This window comes from Salvelinus namaycush, chromosome 9 (genome assembly GCF_016432855.1).
Source record: "Salvelinus namaycush isolate Seneca chromosome 9, SaNama_1.0, whole genome shotgun sequence".
Lineage (NCBI taxonomy): Eukaryota > Metazoa > Chordata > Actinopteri > Salmoniformes > Salmonidae > Salvelinus > Salvelinus namaycush.
In genome coordinates this window covers 53,718,966-53,743,761 of record NC_052315.1, presented here as the reverse complement: position 1 = coordinate 53,743,761, position 24,796 = coordinate 53,718,966, and the positions used below count along the sequence as shown (strand labels likewise).

The window sequence follows — 24,796 nt, the reverse complement described above, 5'->3', positions numbered from 1 at the left end:
TAAATATGTTATCAGACTGTCATCTGATGAAGTTGTTTCTTGGTTAGTGACTATTTATATCTTTATTTGGTCGAATTTGTGATAGCTACCTATGCAGTAAAAAAATTGTGAAAATATGCGGTTGGGTCTTTTGCTATCGTGGTTAGCTAATAGAAATACATATTGTGTTTTCCCTGTAAAACATTTTAAAAATCGGAAATGATGGCTGGATTCACAAGATGTGTATCTTTCATCTGGTGTCTTGGACTTGTGATTTCATGATATTTAGATGCTAGTATTTACTTGTGGCGCTATGCTAGGCTATGCTAGTCAGCTTTTTTACTGATGAGGGTGCTCCCGGATCCGGGATTGTGACCAAGTAGAAGTTAATGCTGAGCTGTAGTCAATGAACAGCATTCTTATATTTCATGGCAATAGATGTGAGTGTTACAGGGTGATATTCATTTATGCAGGTTACCTTTGTGTCCTTGGGCACAGGCACGATGGTGGGGACTATGGCACTGGGACTATGGTATTACAGACCCAGTCAGGGATAAGTTGAAAATGTCAGTGAAGACCCTTTCAAGTGCATGCTCTAAGTATGTGGCCTGGTATTCCATCTGTCCCTGCGGCCTTGCGAATGCCAACCTGTTTAAAGGTGTTACTCACATACGGAGAGAGAGATCACACAGTTGTCTGGAACAGTTGGTGCTCTCATGCATGGCTCAGTGTTGTTTGCCTCGAAGCGAGCATAGAAGGCATTTAGCTCATCTGGTAGGCTTGTGTCACTGGGCACAAAAGTTTCCTTTTGAAATCCGTGATAGTTTGCAAGCCCTGCCACATCCGTCGAGCATCAGAGCCGGCGTAGTAGGATTCGATCTTAGTCTTATATTGACGCTTTGCCTACTTCATGGCTCATCGGAGGTCATTGCGGGATTACTTATAAGCGTCCGTATTAGGGTCCCGCTTCTTGAAAGCGGCAGCTCTAGCCTTTAGCTCTAGCTTATTATACAGTAATCAGATGGACAAGAACTTGTGTAAATATCGTACTCCAGTGGAATTATTCAGTATTTTTGCATCTATTTGAGTTTTTACCTGTAATCCATGGCTTCTGGTTCGGGTATGTACGTACTGTACAGTCACTCTGGGGACGATGTCGTCAATGCACTTATTAATGAAGCCAGTTATTGATGTGGTAAACTCCTCAATGTTATCGGTTGAATCCTGGAAGATATTAAAATCTGTGCCAGCAAAACAGTCCCGTAGTTTAGCATCCGATTCATCGGACCACTTCCGTATTGAGCGTCACTGGTACTTCCTGTTTGAGTTTTTGCTTGTAAGCAGGAAGAAGGAGAATAGAGTTATGGTCTGATTATGGTTTCTGTGTGTGGAGTAAAGGTAATCTAGAGTTTTGTCACCTCTCGTTGTACGGGTGACATGCTGGTAAAAATGAGGTAAACGGATTTCAGTTTTCCTGCATTAAAATCACTGGCCATGACAAACACTGCCTCTGAATGTGCATTTTCTTGTTTGCTTATGGCCCTATACAGGTCGTTGAGTGCGGTCTTAGTGCCAGCATCGGTTTGTGGTGGTAAATAGACCGCTACAAAACATATAGATGAAAATTCTTGGTAAATAGTATGGTCTGCAGCTTATCATGAGGTATTGTAATTCAGGCAAGCAAAAACCTGAGACTTCCTTGACATTAGATATCGCGCACCAGCTGTTGTTAGGCTGTGCTCACCAGGGATTTTGAGGTTGAGGCCACAGGCGCTGCCAACAGAAGCGATGGTGGGAGCAGTTCTCTTCCTGGTGATGCTCTCCTTCATCCTTCCTTCTCCTGTCACCTTCACTGTGAAAGGACTTCCTGTAGGGGCAGAGCATCAGCCAATCAGAGGCAAGAGAGTACCAGCAACAGGCCATTAGTGAGGTCAGGGAGAAGTGTATTAGCCAATGAGAGGTCCGAAACCGGAATTGGTGCAGAAAAAAAACACAGGTAACAGTGACTGACAATGTTGTTCGATAACGAAACGCAATCTCACCTAAACCAAGTTAATTTACGGATTTTACACATTTTTGATAACATTTACAAAACTGAAGTAAGACAAAGGAACACTAACCTGGGATGTGCTTGTCAGAGAACTTGATGTTGATGATGTGGTTGCCTGGCTCTGTGGGGCAGTAACTGACTCTGCTCGTCCCATCCTCCACAACCTCACAGTTAATATCCACTTTACTCGGACCCTCGATCGACAACCCCAGACCACCATAACCTGAGAAAAAGAGATAAAGATGTAAGGCAATGGAGAGAGCATTGTATCTGTCTATGAACTTTAGCAGATATGCGTTAGATTAGCTTAAAGGAAAGATACACCCATTTTGAAAGTTGATGCAAAACTCATCATACCGGCTGTATTTCTGCCTGCTTGAACGGCGAATAGCTCAGACACACATGAACACTTGAAATGACTCTGGGAATCGATAGAACATCGCTCAGAGATGCACAAAAACTATACAACATTCAAAATGGGTGAATCTTTCCTTTAATATGTCTAACATGCCTCACCTGCATTCCTAGTGTCCACAAAGAACTCAGCCATATCGAAGGTGCGTGCCTCCACCAGTCCTTTACCGAAGGCCTTGACCCTACTGGCCTCGCCAATCTCCGACTGGCCAACCTGGATCTTGAAAGGGCTGTTGGTCACGTGCTTACCGTTCTTCTTCACGCTCACCTCGTGCTCTCCCGCCTCCTTAGGGGTGAAGGAGATACCTGCAGATGGAGAGATGGAGGAGGAGTGTGTGTAAGTAGATATTTGAACAGAATATTTAAACAGGGATTAGTTAAAGGATTCACAAATTCTGACAGTGCTGTCATCGTCTTATGCTTCAAGACAGTTGAACTCAGTGCTCTCTGTCTGTCTGTCTGTCTGTCTGTCTGTCTGTCTGTCTGTCTGTCTGTCTGTCTGTCTGTCTGTCTGTCTGTCTGTCTGTCTGTCTGTCTGTCTGTCTGTCTGTCTGTCTGTCTGTCTGTCTGTCTGTCTGTCTGTCGTGAGTCCCAAGACTGATGGTTCACACGGAGAGAAAGGTTACTTTGCTTCAGAGTAAGGAAACTAAACCATTTATTCTACCCACCAGAGCCATGTTATTGAAAGTCACTGGCTCAGGCCAGACTAGTGGGTAGTGTCTCACCTATGTGTCTGCTGGGCAGTCTCTTGAGCAAACACGGCTCTTCGTTGCCTGATGGAGCTCTGATACTAGCCGCCAGCAGACTCAGGTCAGACTCTGTGATCTTCAGTGACAAGTCTGCTGCTGTCCCCACGTTGAGCTGCGACGTCCTGATAGAGTCATCACCTTGATGGAGAGAAATGGAAAATGGATTGACAAACCATTTATTAACATTTACTAACTACATAATAACATGTATTAACCATTTACAAACCATTTACTAACCATTAACTAACAGTTACTAACATGTACAAACAATTACGAACATTCACTCACAACGACTGACCTTTTACTTACACTTAAAAATAATTTGCTAACCCTTTACTAACCATCCCAAATACCATTTTACTTAGAGCCCTACCACACATATGATTGATCAATATACCAGTGATTTCACGGCGAAAGTATGAGTGGCATTGTGGCTGTATGCGGGTGCACCCCTGAGTGTTCTGGTCCAGACCCACTCACCAGTGATTTTAGCAGTGAAGGGGCTGCCGGCTATGTGTTTGTTGTCAAACTTGACAATGATCTTGTAGTCTCCTGGTGAGGTGGGCAGGTAGGATACAGTACAGGTTCCATCCTTATTGTCTTTACAGGTGATCTCTGCCTTAGAAAGACCCTCCACCGCTAGGGACAGACCACCTGTAGGGGGGGTAGGAGAGGGGAAGGGGAGAGAGAGAGAGAGAGAGAGAGAGAGAGAGAGAGAGAGAGAGAGAGAGAGAGAGAGAGAGAGAGAGAGAGAGAGAGATGGGGTTTTACTCAACTGTCTACATAGGATTAGATGGAGAAATGTTTTCCCATCATTGTGGGCAGGGAGGGGGGGGGGGGGGGGGGGGGATACAAGTCAATAAAACTGTGTTTCAAAATGACTGGTTTAAATAAGAAAAATAGTCAGAAGAAGTACCTTCTCCAGCGTTCTTGGTGATCACGATGAAAGTGACAGGTTTGTTGATGGTCCCGTGACAGAGACCAGGGCCGTATGCTGTCACCAGACCACTGTTCATAGCATCCACATAGAACTGGAGGGCGCTTCCTGTGAGGGGGAGAGAGATAATGGAGGGAATGGACCATCAGAAAAAAGTTTGTTCAATGTTCAACAATGTTTATTTAACATTCATTTACATAAATATGCCTGTTTAAACACCTGAGCTGTCACGTGTGCTCCCTCTCTGGCCTCTAGGTCACCAGGCTGCTCGTTATGGCGCACACCTCTCACCATCGTTACGCGCACCTGCGCATAATCAGACTCACCTGGACTCCATCACTTCCCTGATTACCTTCCCTATATATGTCACTCCCTTTCGTACCTTCCCCAGGCGTTATTGTTTCGGTTCCTGTGTCAGTTCTGTGCGTTGTTGGTGTTTCTGATTTTTGCATTATGTTGTGTTTATTTATTAAAACACTCCCTGAACTTGCTTCCCGACTCTCAGTGCACATTGTTACAAATAACGCCTCACCTAAGGGAAGCATCAGGGAGTGTTCTTTAGTTTTTTTTGTTTTGGTGGGAATGACCTCGGGTCCGGGAGCCGCTACAGGCTCTCATGCCTCCAGGCTACCCTGCCTCCGTCGGTTCGTCAGGCTCTCATGCCTCAGCCGGATTGCCAGGCTCCCCTGCTTCTACCGGCTCATCAGGCTCTCATGCCTCAGCCGGATTGCCAGGCTCCCCTGCCTCAGCGGGTCTATCAGGTTCCAGCGCCCCTGCCAGCGACAGGTTCTCGCGCATCAGCAGGGGTGACCGGTCGGCTCCTGATCCCCGGGAACGTCCCTTTGGTTGGCGTCCTGCGGCAGGAGCCGAACACACCGGGGAGGGGGTACCGTCACGTATGCGCTCTCTCCGGCGCTCTAGGTCGCCATGCTTCCGCTTCTCAGCCGGACTGATAGGTTTCCTGCGCCTCAGCAGAAGTGATCGGTCCGCTCCTGATCCCCGGGATCGTCATTTTGGTCGGTGTCCTGCGGCTGGAGCCACGCGTCGGGGAGGCGGTACTGTCACATGTGCTCCCTCTCTGGCCTCTAGGTCACCAGGCTGTTCATTCCCCAGGCGTTATTTATTAAGACACTCACTCCTTGAACTTTCTTCCCGGCTCTCAGCGCACATCGTTACATGAGCTGGATTTTTTGTTGTTGAAATATAAACATAAGAATCTTAATTGAGCATAACTACTTAAATTGAGTCTGGGTTTAGTTTGAAGACAGGCTAACACAAGGTGTTTTCTCCTCTGGTTTTGACAGACAGAAGCGTACTGTACCTGGGATGTGATTTCCTTCATACTTGATGTCCATCTCGTGCAGACCCTTCTCAGTAGGGTCGAATTTAACTGTGATGGTCCCATCATTGTTGTTTATTATGTAGGGGCGGGCCGTCTTACCGGAGGGCATACGCACCTCACCTGGAAATTCCAGGAAAGGAAAGTGAGTGTGTCATTGTGTCAGAAATAGTCAGAGTATCTACAGGTACCTGTGTACTGTTTTATGTGTCAATGAGTATCTGTTAGGATTACAACTTTCTGTAAAGTTTCCCAAATTTCCAAGGTTTCCCCAAAATCCTGATAGGAGAGTTCCTGGATTCAGGAAGGAATCTTTGCATCCTTGCATAAGCAGAGAGGGAATCCTTTAACTGGGGTTTCGGGGGAAAACCTGGGAAATTTGGGAAAGGTACCAGAAAAGTCCCTGTACCTGTGATCGGTCCCTGCTGTACAGTGAACGGGATGACCAGGTTGAGAGGGCGGAACTGATCCATGCCGTCACTAAGGACAATGGGCTCCTTTGTTGCCTAAAAGGGCACATGATACATGTACGAGTAACTATAGCAAGCTATGTCTATACAAAGTACAAATTTTACTTTAATGCAGCCTTTTTGAGTCCGTTAAAATGTTGTTAAACCCTTAAAACATTATAAAGATTCATACATGATAACAACAAGTTATAAAGCATTTAGTAAAGTATTACCCAATTTTAGTATTGTCCCCCAGAATGTTCCAAACCACTCTCTCAACAGACCCCCCCCCCCCAAATTTGTTTCTCTGATTCAGGAAAAATGTTCTTCTGTTCCTGGGATATTTGGTTGCACCACCTAGCTACTTAAGATTAATGCACTAACTGTAAGTCGCTCTGGATAAGAGCGTCTGCTAAATGACTAAAATGCAAATCTAAAAAAAAAAAAAAAAAGAGTATCTTAATTAGTTATTTTCAGATGATCAAATTTTTGCTATTTTGTAGCTTTGGCAACTATGTGTCTGTTTTCTATCCCAGTTCGCTCCTCTCCCTGTAGGCTATACAGACGCTCCGCACTCCTTGGCTGCAACCCTTCTAATTTAGTGTACCCTGTGCGCACAACCCATGTGGAATTCCTGCTCTCTGGACTGCCGATCTGCGGTCAAGAACACCCGAGTTCATCTCAGTCTATGCTGCGCTTCAGTCCCTTGACTTTTTGGCCCTGACGGAGACGTGGATCAACCCAGACAACACTACTACTCCAGCTGCTCTCTCTTCATCTGATGATGTTTTATTTCATAGTCCGAGAGCATCTGGTCATCGCGGTGGTGGCACATGGCTACTCATTTCTCCTAAGTGGATATTTTGGATTTTTCTCCCCCTCATCTGTCCATCCCCTCATTTGAATTCCATGCTGTCACTGTCACTTGTCCCCTCAAGCTTAACATTGTTGTCATCTATCGCCCACCAGGTGCCCTTAGAGAGTTCCTCAATGAGCTTGACACCATGATAAGCTAATTTCCTGACGATGGCTCAGCGCTCTTCGTACTTGGTGACTTCAACCTTCCGACGTCTGCCTTCGATTCATTTCTTTCCAACTCTCTCTTTCCCCTTATTGCCTCTTTTGACCTCAACCTTTGACCTCAACCTCATTTTTACTAAAGGCTGTTTGCCTACTAATCTCACTGCAACCCCGCTCCAGCTCTCTGATCACGACCGTGTTTCCTTTTCTGTCTTCCTCTCCTCCAAACCTAGCCACTCAGGCCCTAGCCAGATGGTCCTGCGCCATCGCAATCTTCGCTCTATCTCTCTCCCACTACTCTCTCCTCTTTTATCCTATTATCTCTCCCTTCTGCTAAATTCTTCTCCCTCCTGTCTCCTGATTCTGCTCTTCAACCCTACTCTCCTCCCTTTTTCTCATCCCATGACTCGTACTGTCCCCTTTCTTACCAGCCGGCTTGGCCCTCCCCTCCTGCTCCGTGGCTGAGTGACTCATTGCACGCTTACAAAACAGCATGTGGGCAGCTGAACAAAATTGGAGGAAAACTAAAATCCCGGAGGATCTATCATCCCTCCACCCCTCCTATCTACCTTCTCTTCCTCTGTATCCACTGTTAAAGCCACTTTCTACTCTAAATTTCAAGCTTCTGCCTCTAACCCTAGGAAACTCTTTTCCACCTTCTCATCCCTCCTTAATTCTCCACCTCCTGCCCGTCACTCCATCTCCACAGACTGTCAACCACTTTGAAAAGAAGGTTTACAACATCCGCTCCTCATCCACTCAGCCTATTGAGTCCACTGGTCCCACTCACACAGAACTACCCTACTTCTTGACCTCTTTTCCCCCTCTCTCTCCAGATTAAATCCTGCAACTAGTGTGGTCCGAACGCCCGACAACCTACCCGCTCGACCCCACCCCCCCTCCCTTTTCCAGACCATCTCTGGAGACCTTCTCCCATTCCTCACTTCCCTCATCAACTCATCCCTGACCACTGACTGCGTCCCCTCTGACTTCAAAATGGCCTGAGTCGCTCCCCTCCTCAAAAAACCAACACTCGACTCCTTTGACGTCAAAACTACAGACCGGTGTTCTGTAATTTCCAAAATTCTTGAGCATGCTGTTTCTAACCAACTCTCTCGTTATCTCTCTCAGAACAACCTTCTTGACTCTAACCAGTCATGCTTCAAGTTGTGTCACTCAAACGAAACTGCTCTTCTCTGTGTCATGGAAGCTCTCTGCACTGCCAAAGCTAAATTTCTATCCTCTGTTCTCATCCTCCTAGATCTATCCACTGCCTTCGACACATTGAAACATCATATCGACCCTCTCAGGGCTGGATGTCTCTGCACACTCTTGGGTTGCATCCTACTTGGCAGGCTGATCCTACCAGGTAATGTGGAGAGGATCTGTGTCTGCACCACGTACTTGTCCCCCAGGGCTCGGCCTCTTCTCTCTATACACCAAGTCACTCAGTTCCGTCATATCCTCACATAGTCTCTCCTATCATTGCTATGCGGATGACACTCAACTACTTTTCTTCTTCCCACCTTCTGACACTCAGGTGGCGACACGCATCTCTGCGTGCCTGGCAGATATATCAGCTTGGATGTCGGCCCACCACCTCAAGCTCAACCTCGACAAGACAAAGCTGCTCTTCTTTCTGGGGAAGGCCTGCCCAATCAAAGACCTCTCCATCACGGTTGACAACTCCACAGGGTCCTCATCCCAGAGTGCAAATCCTTTGCCATGACCCAGGACAACACCCTGTCGTTCTCTGTCAACATAAAAGCAGTTACTCGCTCCTGCAGGTTTATGCTCTACAACATCCGTAGAGTACGACCCTACCTCACACATGAAGTGGTGCAGGTCCTAGTCCAGGCACTTGTCGTCTCCCATCTGGACTACTGCAACTCGATGTTGTCTGGGCTCCCCGCTTGTGCCATCAAACCCCTGCAACTAATCCAGAACGCTGCAGCCAACCCTGGTGTTCAACTTTCCCAAGTTCTCCCATGTCACCCTACTCCTTCGCACACTCCACTGGCTTCCAGTCGAAGCTCGAATCCACTACAAGAGCATGGTACTTACCTACTGAGCAGCAAGAGGAACTGCCGCTCCCTACCCTTCAGACTATGCTCAAACCCTACACCCAAATCCAAGCACTCCTTTCTGCCACCTCTGGTCTTTTGGACCTCCAACCCCTATGGGAGGGCAGCTCCCGCTCTTCCCAGTCCAAGCTCTTCTCTGTCCTGGCACCCCAATGGTGGAACCAGCTTCCCCCTGAAGCTAGGACAGCAGAGGCCCTACCCATATTCTGAAAACATCTGAAACCCTACCTCTTGAAAGAGTATCTTAAATAATCCCACAGCACCCTCCGTCGCACTCGCTTACTATGACTGTGATATGTGGTTGTCCCAACTAGCTACAGTATCTTAATAAGATGAATGCACTAACTGTAAGTTGCTCTGCGTAAAAACGTCTGCAAAAGACACAGACGTTTCTTCTGAAACTTGTCAGTCTATTCTTGTTCTGAGAAATGTACGCTGTGTACTACTCCCTTCACAGAACAGCGCAAACTGGCTCTAACCTGAATAAAAATTGGAGTGGGAGGCCCCTTTAAACGACTGAGCAAGCCTTAATTTCTCAGAACAAGAATATACTGACAAGTTTCAGAAGAAAGTTATTTGTTTCTGGCCATTTTGAGCCTGTAATCGAACCCACAAATGCTGATGCTCCAGATACTCAACTAGTCTAAATAAGGCCAGTTTAAATGCTTCTTTAATCAGGACAACATTTTTCAGCTGTGCTAACATAATTGCAAAAGGTTTTTCTAATGATCAATTAGCCTTTTAAAATGATAAACTAGGATTAGCTAACACAACGTGCCATTGGAACACAGGAGTGATGGTTGCTGATAATGGGCCTCTGTACGCCTATGTAGATATTCCATAAAAAAATCAGCCGTTTCCAGCTACAATAGTCAATTACAACATTAACAATGTCTACACTGTATATCTGATCAATTTAATGTTATTTTAATGGACAAAAAATGAGCTTTTCTTTTAAAATCTAAGTGACCCCAAACTTTTTAATAGTAGTGTGTATATATATTAATTAATACACAAATCTATATTACTAATATGTACTCAACCGTAACATGGAAGGGGCTCTTGGGTATGTGCTGTCCTCCGAAGCGGATGGTGATTACATATTTTCCGGGTTCTGGAGCGGTGTAGTAGGTGTCGAAGGTTCCATCACGGTTCTCATGCACATCCATGTCTAGCTTCACCCCCTCTGGGGTTGTGACCGAGCAGGTCACCTTGCCCTTCCCAGCAGCCTTTGCGTCCACAGAGACGATGGCCTCCTCGTGCACCTGCATCTTAGTCAGACCTGATGCCAGGGCATGTCCTCCGATGGACACTGGGAATAAGGAAAGAGAAAATTGTCAGACTATTGAAAAGAGAAGATAAAATAGAAGAGAAGGGAAAATGAGAGGTGTACCAGTGAGAAGACACTTGCTGGCGTCTCCAGTGGGCAAGGCTAAGATGTGGTAGGGAGAGTAGGGGATCTCATCGCCTCCATACTTGATCATGATGGTGTAAGGGCCGGTGGAGTCTGGTACGTAGGACACTGTGTAGGTCCCATCTCTGTTATCATATATGGTAGCCTTCTTTGGCTTGCCTTCTGAGTCCTACAGGGGAGGAGGATGTTATTATTGTGTGTGGTGGGGTGTGTGTGGGGCGGCGGGGGGGGGTTACCCACCAGTATTTGTACAGTGAGCAGTCCCTCTCCTGCGTCACGGGCATCAATGGTGAACTCCACTGGCAGGCTGGCGGGCACACCTGACTTGTCCAGACCTGGACCGCTTGCACAAACCTTACTGGCATCATGACCAGGCTGAGATCTCACCTTGAATGGACTGTGGATGGAGAGAGAGAGAGAGAGAGCAAAAAAAAATATATATATATTTCATGACCCTATTGAAAATATATGAAATGCCTACAGAAAAGTAAATGAGGATATTACAGTAAGGTTTCTGGTAAATCGAGTTTTGTCCAGTCTGTCTCACCTGCGAGGAACCTCCTGGTCTCCATATTTAACTGACACAGTGTAAAGGCCATCATGAACTGGAGTGTAGTTGACTGTATGTGTACCATCACTGTTATTTTTTACAGCAACAGGCTCTGAACCTATGAGGAAAAGAGGACAGATTAGCTACATTCAATTAAGTCACTATATGTAAACATTCATGTGTATGTGTGTGTTTATGGTTTTTTTTTATGCTTGAGCGTGTGCATGTGTGAGTAAAGTAAAGTATGTAGAGTTCCTCTTACCTGATGGTCCTGTGAGACTGACCTCCAGTTTTGCCTGTCCTGCCTGTGTAGAGTCCACAGTAAAGGTCTGAGGTATGTGGGCTCTGACTCCGTCACCCAAACCTGGGCCTGAACATTTCACCTTACTGGGATCCACCACATCCCTCACTGGCACGCGGAACGGACTGCCTGCAGGAGACACATGGAGAGACACTGTATGGTCAGCATTTTTATTAGGATGATAGGGAAGAAGGCAATCAGCGGCAGCCAGTAGAAGAGAGAGATATTGAGAAGTATTGGATATTGTGTTTTTATGGTGTTTTTATCGTGAGAGCTGGGGTAAGATTTTCACTATTTATTATGCATAGCAAATAAACTTGAAACTTGTATTATGGTGATGATTCTGCTTCTTCTTCTCCATGCAGTGTGTAAGTGTATGTGTTTGTATGTGCGTTTATGTAGGGACTATTAATTATTGGACTATCAATTGTTAACTTCTCTGGGATAGGTGGCAGCATTTTCACGTCCGGATGAAAAGCGTGTCCAAAGTAAACTGCCTGCTACTCAGGCCCAGAAGCTAAGATATGCATATTATTAGTAGATTTGGATTGAAAACACTCTGAAGTTTCTAAAACTGTTTGAATCATGTCTGTGAGTATAACAGAACTTATTTGGCAGGCGAAACCCCGAGGACAAACCATTCAGAATTCGATTGTTTTTTGAGGTTACTCTCTTTCAATGAGTTTTCATTGGGAATCCAGATTTCTAAAGGACCTTCTTGCAGTTCCTATCGCTTCCACTGGATGTCAACAGTCTTTAGAAAATGGTTGAGGTTTTTCCTTTGAGAAATGAAGAAGTAGCACTGTTCAGAATGAGGCTCGAGGGAAGTGTACTCTTTGTTAGAGGCGCGTGACCTAAAAGCTAGCTACACTTTGTTTTCCTCCGATATTGAACACAGATCATCCTGTCTTAAATTTTATCGAGTATTTACGTAAAAAAATACCTAAAGTTGTATGACAAAAGTAGTTTGAAATGTTTGGACAAAGCTTACAGGGAACTTATGAGATATTTTGTTGTTACGTTGCGCAAGTTGGAATCGGTGTTTTTCTGGATCAAACGCGCCAAATAAATGGACATTTTGGATATATATCGACGGAATTAATCGAACAAAAGGACCATTTGTGATGTTTATGGGACATATTGGAGTGCCAACAGAAGAAGCTCGTCAAAGGTAAGGCGTGAATTATATCTTTATTTCTGCGTTTTGTGTCGTGCCTGGAGGGTTGAAATAGGATTGTCTGTGTTTGTTTACTGGGGTGCTGTCCTCAGATAATACCATCGTTTGCTTTCGCCGTAAAGCCTTTTTGAAATCTGACATGTTGGCTGGATTCACAACAAGTGTAGCTTTAATTTGGTGTATTGCATGTGTGATTTCATGAAAATTTTTATAGTAATTTATTTGAACTTGGCGCTCTGCATTTTCACTGGATGTTGGCCGGTGGGACGCTAGCATCCCACATATCCCAGAGAGGTAATCCCTGTATTATACTTATGCTAAAATGTTTATTCTATTCTACCGAGCCATTCACTTTATGTTAGGAGTCTTATCTGTTATTAAATCTTATTGTTGTTGCATTGTCGAGAAGGAACCTGCAAGTAAGCATTTCGTTGGACGGTGTAAACCAAGGATGGGCAACTGGCGGCCCGTGAGGCGCCAGTAGGTCCGCGGATCAATTTTCAAAAACTACACACACACAAAAAAATATATATATATAGTGCCTTCAGAAAGTATTCAGACCCCTTGACTTTTTCCACATTTTGTTTGGTTTCAGCCTTAATCCAAAATTTATTAAATAAAAAAAATGCTCAGCAATCTACGCAAAATACCCCATAATGATTAAGCAAAAACAGGTTTTTAGAAATGTTTGCAAATTTGTCCAATAAAAAATAAAAAATAGGGAAATAGCTTATTTACATAAGTATTCAGAGACTCGAAACTGAGCTCAGGTGCACCCTGTTTCCATTCATCATGTTTCTACAACTTGATTGGTCCACCTGTGGTAAATTCAATTGATTGGACATGATTTGGAAAGGCACACATCTGTCTAGATAAAGGTCCCACAGTTGACAGTGCATGTCAGAGCAAAAACCAAGCCATGAGGTCAAAGGAATTGTCTGTAGAGCTCAGAGACAGGATTGTGTCGAGGCACAGATCTGAGGAAGGGTACCAAAACATTTCTGCGGCAAGGATGGATGAGGGAAAAAACAATTGAATCAATTGTACAATAATGCTGTAATGTAACAAAATGTGGGTTCTGAATACTTTTCGAATGCACTGTATACATGTAAAGTGTCGGTCCCATGTTTCATGAGCTGAAAAAAATAAATCGCAGAAATGTTCCATACTCACAAAAAGCTTATTTTTTTCTCAAATTTTGTGCACAAATTTGTTTACATCCCTGTTAGGAAGCATTTGTCTCAAGATAATCTATCCACCTGACAGGTGTGGCATATCAAGAAGCTGAATAAACAGCATGCTCATTACAAAGGTGCACCTTGTGCTGGGGACAGTAAAAGGCCACTTTGAAATGTGCAGTTTTGTCACACAACACAATGCCATAGATGTCTGAAGTTTTGAGGGAGTGTGCAATTGGCATGCTGACTGCAAAAATGTCCGCCAAAGCTGTTGCTAGAGAATTTAATGTTAATTTCTTAATGTTAATTGCCGCCTCCAACGTCATTTTAGAGAATTTGGCAGTATGTCCAGCCAGCCTTACAACCGCAGACCACATGTAACCCTGCCAGCCCAGGACCTCCACATCCGGCTTCTTCGCCTGCGGGATTGTCTGAGACCAGCCACGAAACAGCTGATGAAACTGTGGGATTTCACAACCGAAGAATTTCTACACAAACTATCAGAAACCGTCTCAGGGAAGTTCATCTGCGTGCTCGTCGTCCTCACCAGGGTTTTTACCTGACCGCAGCTCGGCGTCATAACCGACTTCAGTGGGCAAATGCTCACCTTCCATGGCCACTGGCACGCTGGAGGAGTGTGCTCTTCATGGATGAATCCCGTTTTCAACTGTACCGGGCAAATGGCAGACAGCATGTATGGCATCCTGTGGGCAACCGTTTTGCTCTTGTCGACGTTGTCAACAGAGTTCCCCATGGTGGTGGTTTAGTTATTGTATGGGCATGTATAAGCTAAGGACAACGTAATCCGCCGCCATCACCTCATGTTTCACAAATCCTGGAAGCTGAAAATGTCCCAGTACTTCGCCTGCATACTCACCAGACAGGTCACCCATTGAGCATGTTAGGGATGGTCTGGATCGACGTTTACGACTGCGTGTTTCAGTTCCCACCAATATCCAGCAAGTTCGCACATCCATTGAAGAGGAGTGGGACAGCATTCCACAGGACACAATCAACAGCCTGATCAACTCTATGCGAAGGAGATGTGTCGTGCTGCATGAAGCAAATGGTGGTCACACCAGAAACTGACTGGTTTTCTGATCCACGTCCCTACCTTTTTTTGGTATCTGTGACCGATGCATTCTGTATTCCCAGTCATGTGAAATCCATAGATTAGGGCATAATGACTTTTTTTCAGTTGTCTGATTTCCTTATATGAACTGTGACTCAGTAAAATATTTTAAAATGTTGCATGTTGCGTTTATATTTTTGTTCAGTGTACTGTATATATAGAGATTTTTTTGGGGGGGGGGGGGGGGGGGGGACTCAGTCAGGTAAGTTAAAATAGTAGAATACACAATTTCGAAATTTGGTTGTGTATCAGCAGATTTTCTATTGTTATGTCAGTCACTGACTGTCACTCAATTTAGCCAATGTCTAGCCAGCTATCTAAACTTCTAGTAATCATGGTAAAATTACCGACCGGGATCTAACAATGATTTTGTTAGTCACGCTCACTAATATATCACAATCAAAACTACAAACATGTCTCTCCACCTTATGGCAAAATAGAATTGCAGGAAATTAGCTGTTAAACTGCAAATTATTCTCTCTGCCCCATAGCAAAATTGCATGAAAGTAAAAATAAATTAAAATAAATCTTCTCTCCGCAACATGTATAGAATTGCAGGAAATTCACTTTAAAACTTTTTTTTTCTCTCCGCAGTCATTTAGCCAGCCAGGCTATGGCTGGCTTCGACTGTATGTGGGGGAATGGATGTGGGTACACAGACCCGCGAGCCACTGCGGCCCCTCATGATGAGTTCAGATGTTTTGTGGCCCCCACCCCCATCAGCTGCCCATCCTTGATATATACCATGTGTATCCTGTACGTACGACTAATAAAACTAGAATTTGTATGTGTATGAGGCGTTACCTGGAATGGGGTGTCCTCCGAAGTTAATATTGACGTCGTACTCTCCAGGTGTGAAGGTAACGTATTCTACGCTGCAGCTGCCATCTTTGTTATCTCTACAGGTAATTTTTGCCTCTGACGCTCCCTCTATGGTCATGCCCAGGCCTCCAGTACCAGCACCCCTAGAGAACACAGACAATGATCAACTTTAAATGGTAATTTCACATCAATTACATTGCTTTCATAGGAAAGGCGTTCTCATTATTGGAAGAATTGAAAGACATTGGATTTGTGAATGATTTTCCTGTGACCATGTGTTCGTATGTGCTTAACTAGCTAAAATGTTTCGAAACATTGTCATCAATAAACCACATGGGAGCATAGATTGCAGAGTGCAGTCTCTTTTTAGCATTTACTGAACATATCATTTATGAACATTTGAACATCTTGGCCATGTTCTGTTATAATCTCCACCCGGCACAGCCAGAAGAGGACTGGCCACCCCTCATAGCCTGGTTCCTCTCTAGGTTTCTTCCTTGGTTTTGGCCTTTCTAGGAAGTTTTTCCTAGCCACCGTGCTTCTACACCTGCATTGCTTGCTGTTTGGGGTTTTAGGCTGGGTTTCTGTACAGCACTTTGAGATATCAGCTGATGTAAGAAGGGCTATATAAATACATTTGATTTGATTTGATTATTTGATATCCAGCACCTGTTCAGAAACATTGGCTGTGTGTATGCAATCTTTTCCTTTGCTGTGATTGTACCTGGTCTCGACGGTGAAGCAGTTGGGTTTGTTGATGAGTCCTCCCTCCAGCCCTGGCCCGTAGGCCCTGACCCGGGTGGGGTCACATCCCTCCACCACTGACACCCTGAAGGGACTCTTAGGGATGGCCACCTCGTCATACAGCACCTCAATCACGTGCATACCTGGAATAGACAGACCAACCAGATGGTTTCAATATCTCACAGTGTGTGTGTGTGTGTGTGTGTGTGTGTGTGTGTGTGTGTGTGTGTGTGTGTGTGTGTGTGTGTGTGTGTGTGTGTGTGTGTGTGTTCTCAGTAGACAGATACACATGATTACAGGTGATTTTATGGCAGATATACTGAACATGATCTTGTATGATGGCCAAGCTGGTTTTACTGTGCAGGGCAATTAAGTTATATCTATCTAAGACGATTTTCAGTGCATTTCTGATATTTTATCACGAGTGAACCTTTCTTCCTAAGATTCGTTCAGATAATGAATGAGACTTGTGGTAACTATGGAGATGTGAGACTAATCATTAATACACAAAAATAACACATCTTCCCCCCCGTTGTTATACCGTAATAAAATTAACTTGACCGAACTCTATTAATACCTCCAGCTAGCCATTACTCCTGTATCTGAGAGAAGAGGCTCAGAGCAGGACAGAGCAGAGCATATATACCTGATCTTCGTTTCTGTTCCAGCACTAACTCTATTTATGAAGCCCTCTCCCCTCTCTGCCTCTCTTCTCTAAACCCCTCAGATCACCTCCTCTGCCTCCTTCTGTATTTATACCCTCTCTATCTACTCTATCTATCTAGTCCTAAATGAACCCTCCGCTCAAACACCTGCATTTTGTCCAGCCACCCACCACCCGCCAACCCCTCTTTTACGCTACTGCTACTCTCTGTTCATCACATATGCATAGTCACTTTAACCATATCTACATGTACATACTACCTCATCAGCCTGACTAACCGGTGCCTGTATGTAGCCTCGCTACTGTATATAGCCTCGCTACTGTATATAGCCTCGCTACTGTTATTTTCACTGTCTTTTTACTGTTGTTTTTATTTCTTTACTTACCTATTGTTCACCAAATACCTTTTTTGCACTGTTAGTTAGAGCCTGTAAGTAAGCATTTCACTGTAAGGTCTACTACACCTGTTGTATTCGGCGCACGTGACAAATAAACTTTGATTGGATTTGATAATATCTCGCTATCACTCTTTTCAAGGATTCCTTGTTGAACAAAACTGAATAAAAGAGCAAGTAACATGTGATGGGCTTGCCCTGTGTACATCTACGTTATCCCTTTATGGTCCTTGGAGTCGGATAGCTATTAAACATATCCTACCAAGCAACCTAACTTTAGCTATCAGAAAGCTATCATTTTCTACATGTTCTTACCGTCCTCATAGGCGGTGTATTCCACTCGGAAGGTTCCGTCTCCCTTGTTTGTGATGTAGGTGTCCGTGTTGGTGCCTGAAGGGTTGATGATGCACGCTTTCAAGTGGTCACCAAAGGTCTCAGTCATTTTGCGGGCATCCACAATGAAGTGAGTGGTAACCTCCTTGATGACTCCTATAGACATGGATGATCGCAAGCTACTGTAATTGTTAGCATGTAATTGTTAGCTACTGTAGTGTTAGGTAGAGTAACCTTTTCCAGTAAGCTAAAGTATACTTTAGCTATAGTAGCTTTTTGCCAGTATGCTATAGTAGCCGTAGCTATATGGCCTTTATCAGTAATCTATGCTTTGCTTGTAAACTACTGTGTATAGTAGGTAGCTAGCCTTAGATTGAGGCATTTAGCAAATTATAGTTAAATAGCTTAAGTAGCCTTTCGCTATAGGAGCCTTTGGCCTACTTTACCTAAGCAGGGGTAATATGCCCTAACCACTCCACAACTACTCCTCCTTACCTCTGGGCTGCACTCCTGGTCCATAGACCTGCACTCCGCTGGTATCAACAGCCGGCTCCACTTGGATGAGCGCAGGGAAGTTGGGAACCACGTGACCCCCGTACTTAATGGTGATGGTGTGTGTGCCGTGGAAAGGTGGGATGTAGGTGACAGAGAAGGTTCCCTCGGCTGTCTTCTGGATGTGGACCTCGGCCTGAGCCCCGGACTCGGAGACGATCTCGACGGCGAGCTCAGCCTCTCCGGCACTGGTGCAGTCCACTGTAAAGTAGGCTGGTTCCCCTGCCTTGGCTTTATCTAGGCCTGGACCACTGGCTGTTACCTGTAGGTTTAGGGATAGGTTTATTTGATATTTTTACAGATGCAGAAACATACAATCTCACATTTGATGCCATACATTCCTAAAAAAACATGGAAAATATATAAACGATATAATCAGCCTGAATATACAACCGATAGGCATGTCAGTAAATCAATAACTAGGCATATCGAAGGCATAACGTATATTAAATAAAGTATCGTCTCATCTCACCTTGCTGGGGTCCAGGCATGGCTTAACAGCTGCCTTGAAAGGAGACCCAGGGATGTGCTGCTCTCCAAACAGGATATTGATGGCGTACTCTCCAGCCTCAGTAGGCAGGTAGGACACCGAGCAGGTACCCTGTCCATTGTCCTGGCACTCGATCTTAGCCTTGCGCGGCCCCTCCACAGTCAGGCCCAGCCCGCCGGGGCCCGCTCCATTGGTGTCAATGGCAAAGGGGGCTGGTTTACCCACAATGCCTCCCTTCAGGCCTGGGCCATATGCGCGCACCTGAAGGAGAAAGTTAATAGGTGTTAGAGAGACTCATAATGTCATGAAGAAGCAAGAAGAAGTCGATGCCAGTAGTGTAAACATTAGGACAAAAAACATCCATAATGCTTCATTAAGCTTCAGTAGAGATTACATTTCGGAGTATCAGTCAGTGGACAGTTACTGCCTTTTCATGAGCCTCGCATTAAAATAGATCCCACTGAAGCTCATAGGGTCAAATGTAGTCACTTTTACCTTTGATGGGTCAGCAGGCATCACTCCCTCCACAGCGAAGGGGGATCCAGGGACGGGGTTGCAATCATAGCTGACGTCCACCTTGTAAGGCCCCTCCTCTGGGGGGATGTACTTCACCGAGTGGGCTCCATTGGCTGTGTCCGAATCCAGCTTGTAAGGGATTGGTCGGCCAGAGGATGAGGTCATCTTGACGGCCACCTCGCCCTGTCCTCCGGCTCCCTGGGTGTTGATGTAGAACTCTTGATCCTTGCCAACATCCACCTCTGTAAAATAACAAGAACAAACATGCTTAAATCCTATATTCATCCGTTTTAACAGCTACTCATTCAAACTATTGACAACACCATTGCAAATAAGAATTATCTACGGTATATAGCTATAATCTAGGGCAATGTCAGATGTACATGGTCCCAAGAAGAAGAAAATGAATAAGATAACAAGATCCAGTTTTCAAATCAATTACATTTTGGGCTTTACGTTGCAAAGTTACTGTGTACAATGTTGAGAACTTACTGGTGTCCAGTCCTGTAACCTTGACCTTTCCCAGATCTACAGGAGGAGCCACAGTAATATTGAAGGGGCTCTTGGGAATGGGGTCCCCTCCATGGGTGACGGAGATGGTCGTCTGACCCTGATGAACAGCGGCGTACTTAACGGTGTAGGAGTAGTCATGGTTGTCTATGATCTCAAAGTCCCTGACAGCCTCTCCCTTCAGTTCTGCTGCTGTGAACTGGACCTCTGGCTTGGCCTTGCCTGCTCCCTTTGTGAAGATGGTGAAGTGGGTGGGAGTGCCCGCCTCCACGCCTGTCTTGTTGAGTCCTGGGCCCTCAGCCCTCACATTGCCAGCATCATGGGAAGGATTTACCTTCACTCTCAACGGACTAATGGGGATTTCCTGTAACACAAATATGGAATGGTTTTGCTGCAGTACGATTTTTTAAATAAAAACTCGAACACAAATCGAGATCCCAACTACGGCAACTTTTGTGCCATTCGGGTCATCCTTAGAATGAATAGTTATAATTATTATAGTTCTAATGCTAAGCCACATAGTAACAGTAGGCAGGGCAAACCCGTTTTGGTGATTTCTGGTATATCATCAAAATAAATAAACCAAATCACGTTTTTGGACTCATTCAGGAGTTTTTACCTGATCAGGTACAATAACACTGGAAATGAATGTTGAATGTTCAATTTATATTCCTAAAACTTAAGTTGAAAATGATGCTGTCGCTGCTTCCTGTTGAGAAGACATTTTGATAAGAATCCCAATGTTAAAACACAGATTTAACATGTTCAAATCAATAACCAATACGCAGAAACAGTTTGTGATGTACTGTATTGAAAACCTAAATATAAAATGTCGTATCTACACATGAAGTAAATGTGCAACAATAGTAATCATATTACTTGTGTTTTTGGAAACAAGCACCTTATAAACTGCACCAAAACCACTATCGATTAGGGAGAAAATCAGGTTATACGCGTTGCTGAAACTAACACAACTAAAAAAACACATGGAAACTGGAGTTATTATCTACATCGCTGGTTAAAGAACAACCTGCTGATGACAGACAGCTACATTTTGGAGTGATGCATTTTGATTTGGGGGTCGCCAAAACGGAAAGAGAAACATAACCTATTTGTCAATCACTCATGTCGATGTCATGTTGAGTTCAATGGCGCTAGTGGGGGGAGAAAGCGGGAAAAAAAGCGAAAAAAACACACGGAATCTCAAAATAATGTGTACATTACTGGTTAGAGGACAATTTGTAAAGGACAGCTAGCCACATTTTGAAGTGTTGCATTTGTATTCAGGTGGCTCGCCAACCTGGTAAGTGTAACACAACACTTTTTTTTGTTAATCACTTCCATTGATATTACGCCAAAATCTATAGAACAGGGGACAAAGGTTTGGGGTGTTGCACTATTTAAACTAACACTATTCAAAGGGCACATGGAAACTTTGAATAACCTATACATGGTTGGTTCGATGAGAACTTGTAGAAGGCTTATATCTATATTTTAGAATGTCGGATGTTGATTTTGGGAGGCTGCCATCACGGAAAAGGGAACACATCACTTTTTCGGTTAGTTAACTTCAACATATCACGACGCGGCATAGGATATCAATAGTGACAACAGTTGGTTGCTATTTAACTGCTAGTTTGACTGTCAAAACCATGTATTGGTGTGTGGCCAGCAACTTTTATAGAGAGACCACCCACTAATTTTCTGTGCCATTTCCTGGCCACTCCGCGTTCTAAGTCCGGCGCATCCCAGCACGTGTGACAAACTCAACGGTACAAAATCAAAGATATTGATCTGTTTTAAGCAATCAATCTTATGTTATCATGATGACTAAACTTTTATTCTGACATCATCAATCCGAGGTAAAAAGGATGTTGAATTACACTAAATTTTATGGTGAAAATGCAAGATTGTGTAAGGTAGTAAAACAACTGTCCACATTAGGGAAATGAGTGCAAAATATACAATAATTGAATATGGCAAAATAATTCAACATGTCAATTTAAGATGATAGTATATGTTGCCCACTCACAAACTATTGCAACAATAACATCTATTTCTCGCACATTTAACCATTTAGAGAGTTAAAAAATGCGCTCAAACACAATTTAACTGGGCGCTCTAGATTAGAGCCTCCATAGTGTCTCCACGTTTGATGTCCCTTGTAACAGTAACTCTCTACTGAAGGACCCTGGGTAGTGTAGTTTTAGTCTCACCTGTTCAGCGAACAACACCATGACGGTGTATTTCCCTGCACCGGGGGGGGTGTACTTGACGGTGAAGGTGTCATTGTCGTTCTTGATAATGTCAAAGTCGATGTCAGCCTCGGCTGGACTCACCACTCCTGGAGCACACTTGATCCCAATGCTGATGTCTCCTGTGGGAGGTCAATAGATATGTATATCTACATATGAAGAAATCTCATAATACTGTGCCTATCAGTATCAATCACTTTCTGATCTTTTACAGTTGCAGGCACTAAAGTTAGGTTGGTATTGGCAGAACAAGTGCAAGACGATGCTCGTCCATATGGCGGCGCACAATTGGCCCAGCGTCGTCGTAAGAATTTGACTTGCCTAGTTAAATCAAGGTTAAATAAAATGTAAATAAACTGCCTTCTCTATGGAAGAAATGGTTTTAAAAGGGTTCTAACAGGGTGAAAATGTTATACCTGGAACCCTACAGGGTTCTCTACAGGAAGAAGAAGAAGAACACTTTGAGTAGTATTTCCTATTAACACACATACCTTGTCCAGCCTCTGCGCAGTCCACAGTGAAGAAGTTGGGCTCGTTGGCCTTGAGTCCTGTCTTCTCCACTCCTGGACCATACACCTTGACCTTGTCTGGGTGGCAGCCCTCTCCAACAATCACCTATACACACAGAAACACACAGTGTTATTCAGACAGAGGCAACACTTGACACACAACACTATTGTTGCTACCTAAAGTACTCATATCCATTTCTAGTGGAGTATCATTTTCCCTAAATAAGAGTACGCTGGCTGGGCTTATGTACACTTGTCTGAGACCTGAAGACTTGTATTGGCTCCCCGTCCTTTACCTAATGCCTAGGCTTTAGCTCAGTGGGCTAACACGGTTTAGTGACACACAGGAGATCCCGGGTTCAAATCTCAGTGGGTCGGTCCTACTCACCCTGAAGGGGCTGTTGGGCACGTTGACATCTCCCCAGGTGATGAGGATGGTGTGTTTGATGGGCTTAATGGGGACGTACACACACAAGAAGGTCCCGTCTCCCTTATCAGTGATCTTAATGTCGATGGTGACGCCCTCTGTATCCTTGGCGGAGATCTTCAGATGGCCGTTGCCAGCCCCGCGGGCATCGATGGTGAACTCTGCTGGTTTGTTTACGATGACCACTATGGGCTCCAGGCCTGGACCGAAAGCTTTCACCTGCAACAGAGAGGTAAACATTAATGTGTTGCATAGAGGTACAATTACATTTGTGTGTGTTTGTTTGTACATCTGTGTGTCATAAAAACTACTCCTGTAAAGGTGGAGCTAGGCTGGTGTGGTGGGAGGAGCTAACCTTCTCAGGGAAGCAGTCATTGGTTGCAGAGAGGATGTGGGCCATGAAGGGGCTGTCCTTGATGTCTTCGTCATCACATATGACATGGACAGCGTAGTCATCTGGCTCAGTGGGCCAATAGCGGACATCGCAGGAGCCGTCACCCTTATCATCACACTCTATCTTAGCCTGGGATGGTCCCTCGATAGAGAAGCCTGGAGAGAGAACGTTTGACTTTACTCTCCCGATCACTCAAGAGGCATATAAGTCATTTTCCTCTGCACACCTGTTAGAACACCAACTGTACTTGTGACTATAAAGAAGAAGTAATGTGCCTTTTCTTAGAAAATGTCAAGATAAATTCCACTAAAGAAGTTTGATTTTGTTACTGTCATCTAATCCATTACTCTACTTGTTCAACTACTTTACCCATAATGCCCCATGTCCCTCATGTCTTGACTTACCCAGAGTTCCCACTTCCGTGCCGATGGCCTCCACCACGAAGTCAGCCGACTTGCCCACCCGGCCGGTCACCAGACCAGAACCCCAGGCTCTCACCTTCTGAGGGCCTGACACCTCACTCACCTCCACATCGAAGGGGCTGAAAGAGACGTGTTGCAGTAGACTATGTAGGTGCTGGACATTGGGAAGTGTAGTAAACACATTATGATAACTTTATAAATACTTTATATGCTATTATTAATGAGAATCATTAACAAACACTAATAGAACATTAAAAAAGCATTATAATTAATAAGCATTTCTACACATTTCTAAGCATTTAAAACGGCTTATTGAAAGTCCTTACCTGTGTGGGATGGGCTGTCCTCCCCAGGTGATGTGGACGGTGTATTTACCAGTCTGGTTAGGAAGATATTCACATTCATAGACACCATCACCAACATCTTTTACTTTCACTGGCTCCTCATCTCCACATGGCCCAGTCACTGAGACGTTGAGCTCTCCGTTGCCAGCTCCCTTGGTGAACACCTTGAAGTCTGCCACCTCCTTGACCCTCGCCCCTTTTGGCTGAAGGCCTCGGCCCGTGGCACGACACGTGTCGGCATTGATGGCTGGAGAGAAGGAAAGGCGTGGTTAAGGAGAGTGGTACACCGACTGACAGACTGACAGACTAACCTAGCAGTGTATGACCAAATGGAGCTGGCAGGAGCATTCGCATACGATACAATGTCGTATGCAAACATGATGCAGGCAAGATGCTATAATGACTTTCATTATTAAGGTCAACGAACATAATCAGTCAATCAATTCCATAGGATGCTAGCTTTGAACTTTGACACAATGCAGTATAGGAATATCACAATTCTGAATGCAGTACACTCACATTGTATAATACACATACATTACCAGTCAAAAGTTTGGACACACCTACTCATTCCAGGGTTTTTCTTTCTTTTTTTACTATTTTCTACATTGTCGAATAATAGTGAAGACATCAAAACTATGAAATA

The 24,796-nt window shown here is 44.5% G+C and overlaps 1 protein-coding gene across 1 annotated transcript in view; it reads right to left on the bottom strand.

Moving 5' to 3' along the window:
* The window catches only part of LOC120053550 (filamin-C-like), a 58,230-nt gene that overhangs the window by 11,353 nt on the left and 22,081 nt on the right, over positions 1 to 24,796 (bottom strand). The window contains exons 8-33 of the mRNA XM_039000682.1: positions 24,133 to 24,397; positions 23,789 to 23,925; positions 23,346 to 23,539; positions 22,952 to 23,209; positions 22,546 to 22,669; positions 22,016 to 22,176; positions 19,782 to 20,163; positions 19,269 to 19,531; positions 18,756 to 19,034; positions 18,227 to 18,545; positions 17,714 to 17,887; positions 16,320 to 16,482; positions 15,578 to 15,738; positions 11,248 to 11,415; positions 10,983 to 11,103; positions 10,676 to 10,832; positions 10,415 to 10,604; positions 10,065 to 10,333; positions 5,878 to 5,974; positions 5,451 to 5,591; positions 4,109 to 4,237; positions 3,673 to 3,846; positions 3,169 to 3,330; positions 2,546 to 2,749; positions 2,100 to 2,252; positions 1,724 to 1,846 (exon numbers count right to left, since the gene is read on the bottom strand). Of these exons, the coding sequence (XP_038856610.1) occupies positions 1,724 to 1,846; positions 2,100 to 2,252; positions 2,546 to 2,749; positions 3,169 to 3,330; positions 3,673 to 3,846; positions 4,109 to 4,237; positions 5,451 to 5,591; positions 5,878 to 5,974; positions 10,065 to 10,333; positions 10,415 to 10,604; positions 10,676 to 10,832; positions 10,983 to 11,103; positions 11,248 to 11,415; positions 15,578 to 15,738; positions 16,320 to 16,482; positions 17,714 to 17,887; positions 18,227 to 18,545; positions 18,756 to 19,034; positions 19,269 to 19,531; positions 19,782 to 20,163; positions 22,016 to 22,176; positions 22,546 to 22,669; positions 22,952 to 23,209; positions 23,346 to 23,539; positions 23,789 to 23,925; positions 24,133 to 24,397 (4,968 nt within the window). The remainder of the gene's footprint in view (positions 1 to 1,723; positions 1,847 to 2,099; positions 2,253 to 2,545; positions 2,750 to 3,168; positions 3,331 to 3,672; positions 3,847 to 4,108; positions 4,238 to 5,450; positions 5,592 to 5,877; positions 5,975 to 10,064; positions 10,334 to 10,414; positions 10,605 to 10,675; positions 10,833 to 10,982; positions 11,104 to 11,247; positions 11,416 to 15,577; positions 15,739 to 16,319; positions 16,483 to 17,713; positions 17,888 to 18,226; positions 18,546 to 18,755; positions 19,035 to 19,268; positions 19,532 to 19,781; positions 20,164 to 22,015; positions 22,177 to 22,545; positions 22,670 to 22,951; positions 23,210 to 23,345; positions 23,540 to 23,788; positions 23,926 to 24,132; positions 24,398 to 24,796) is intronic.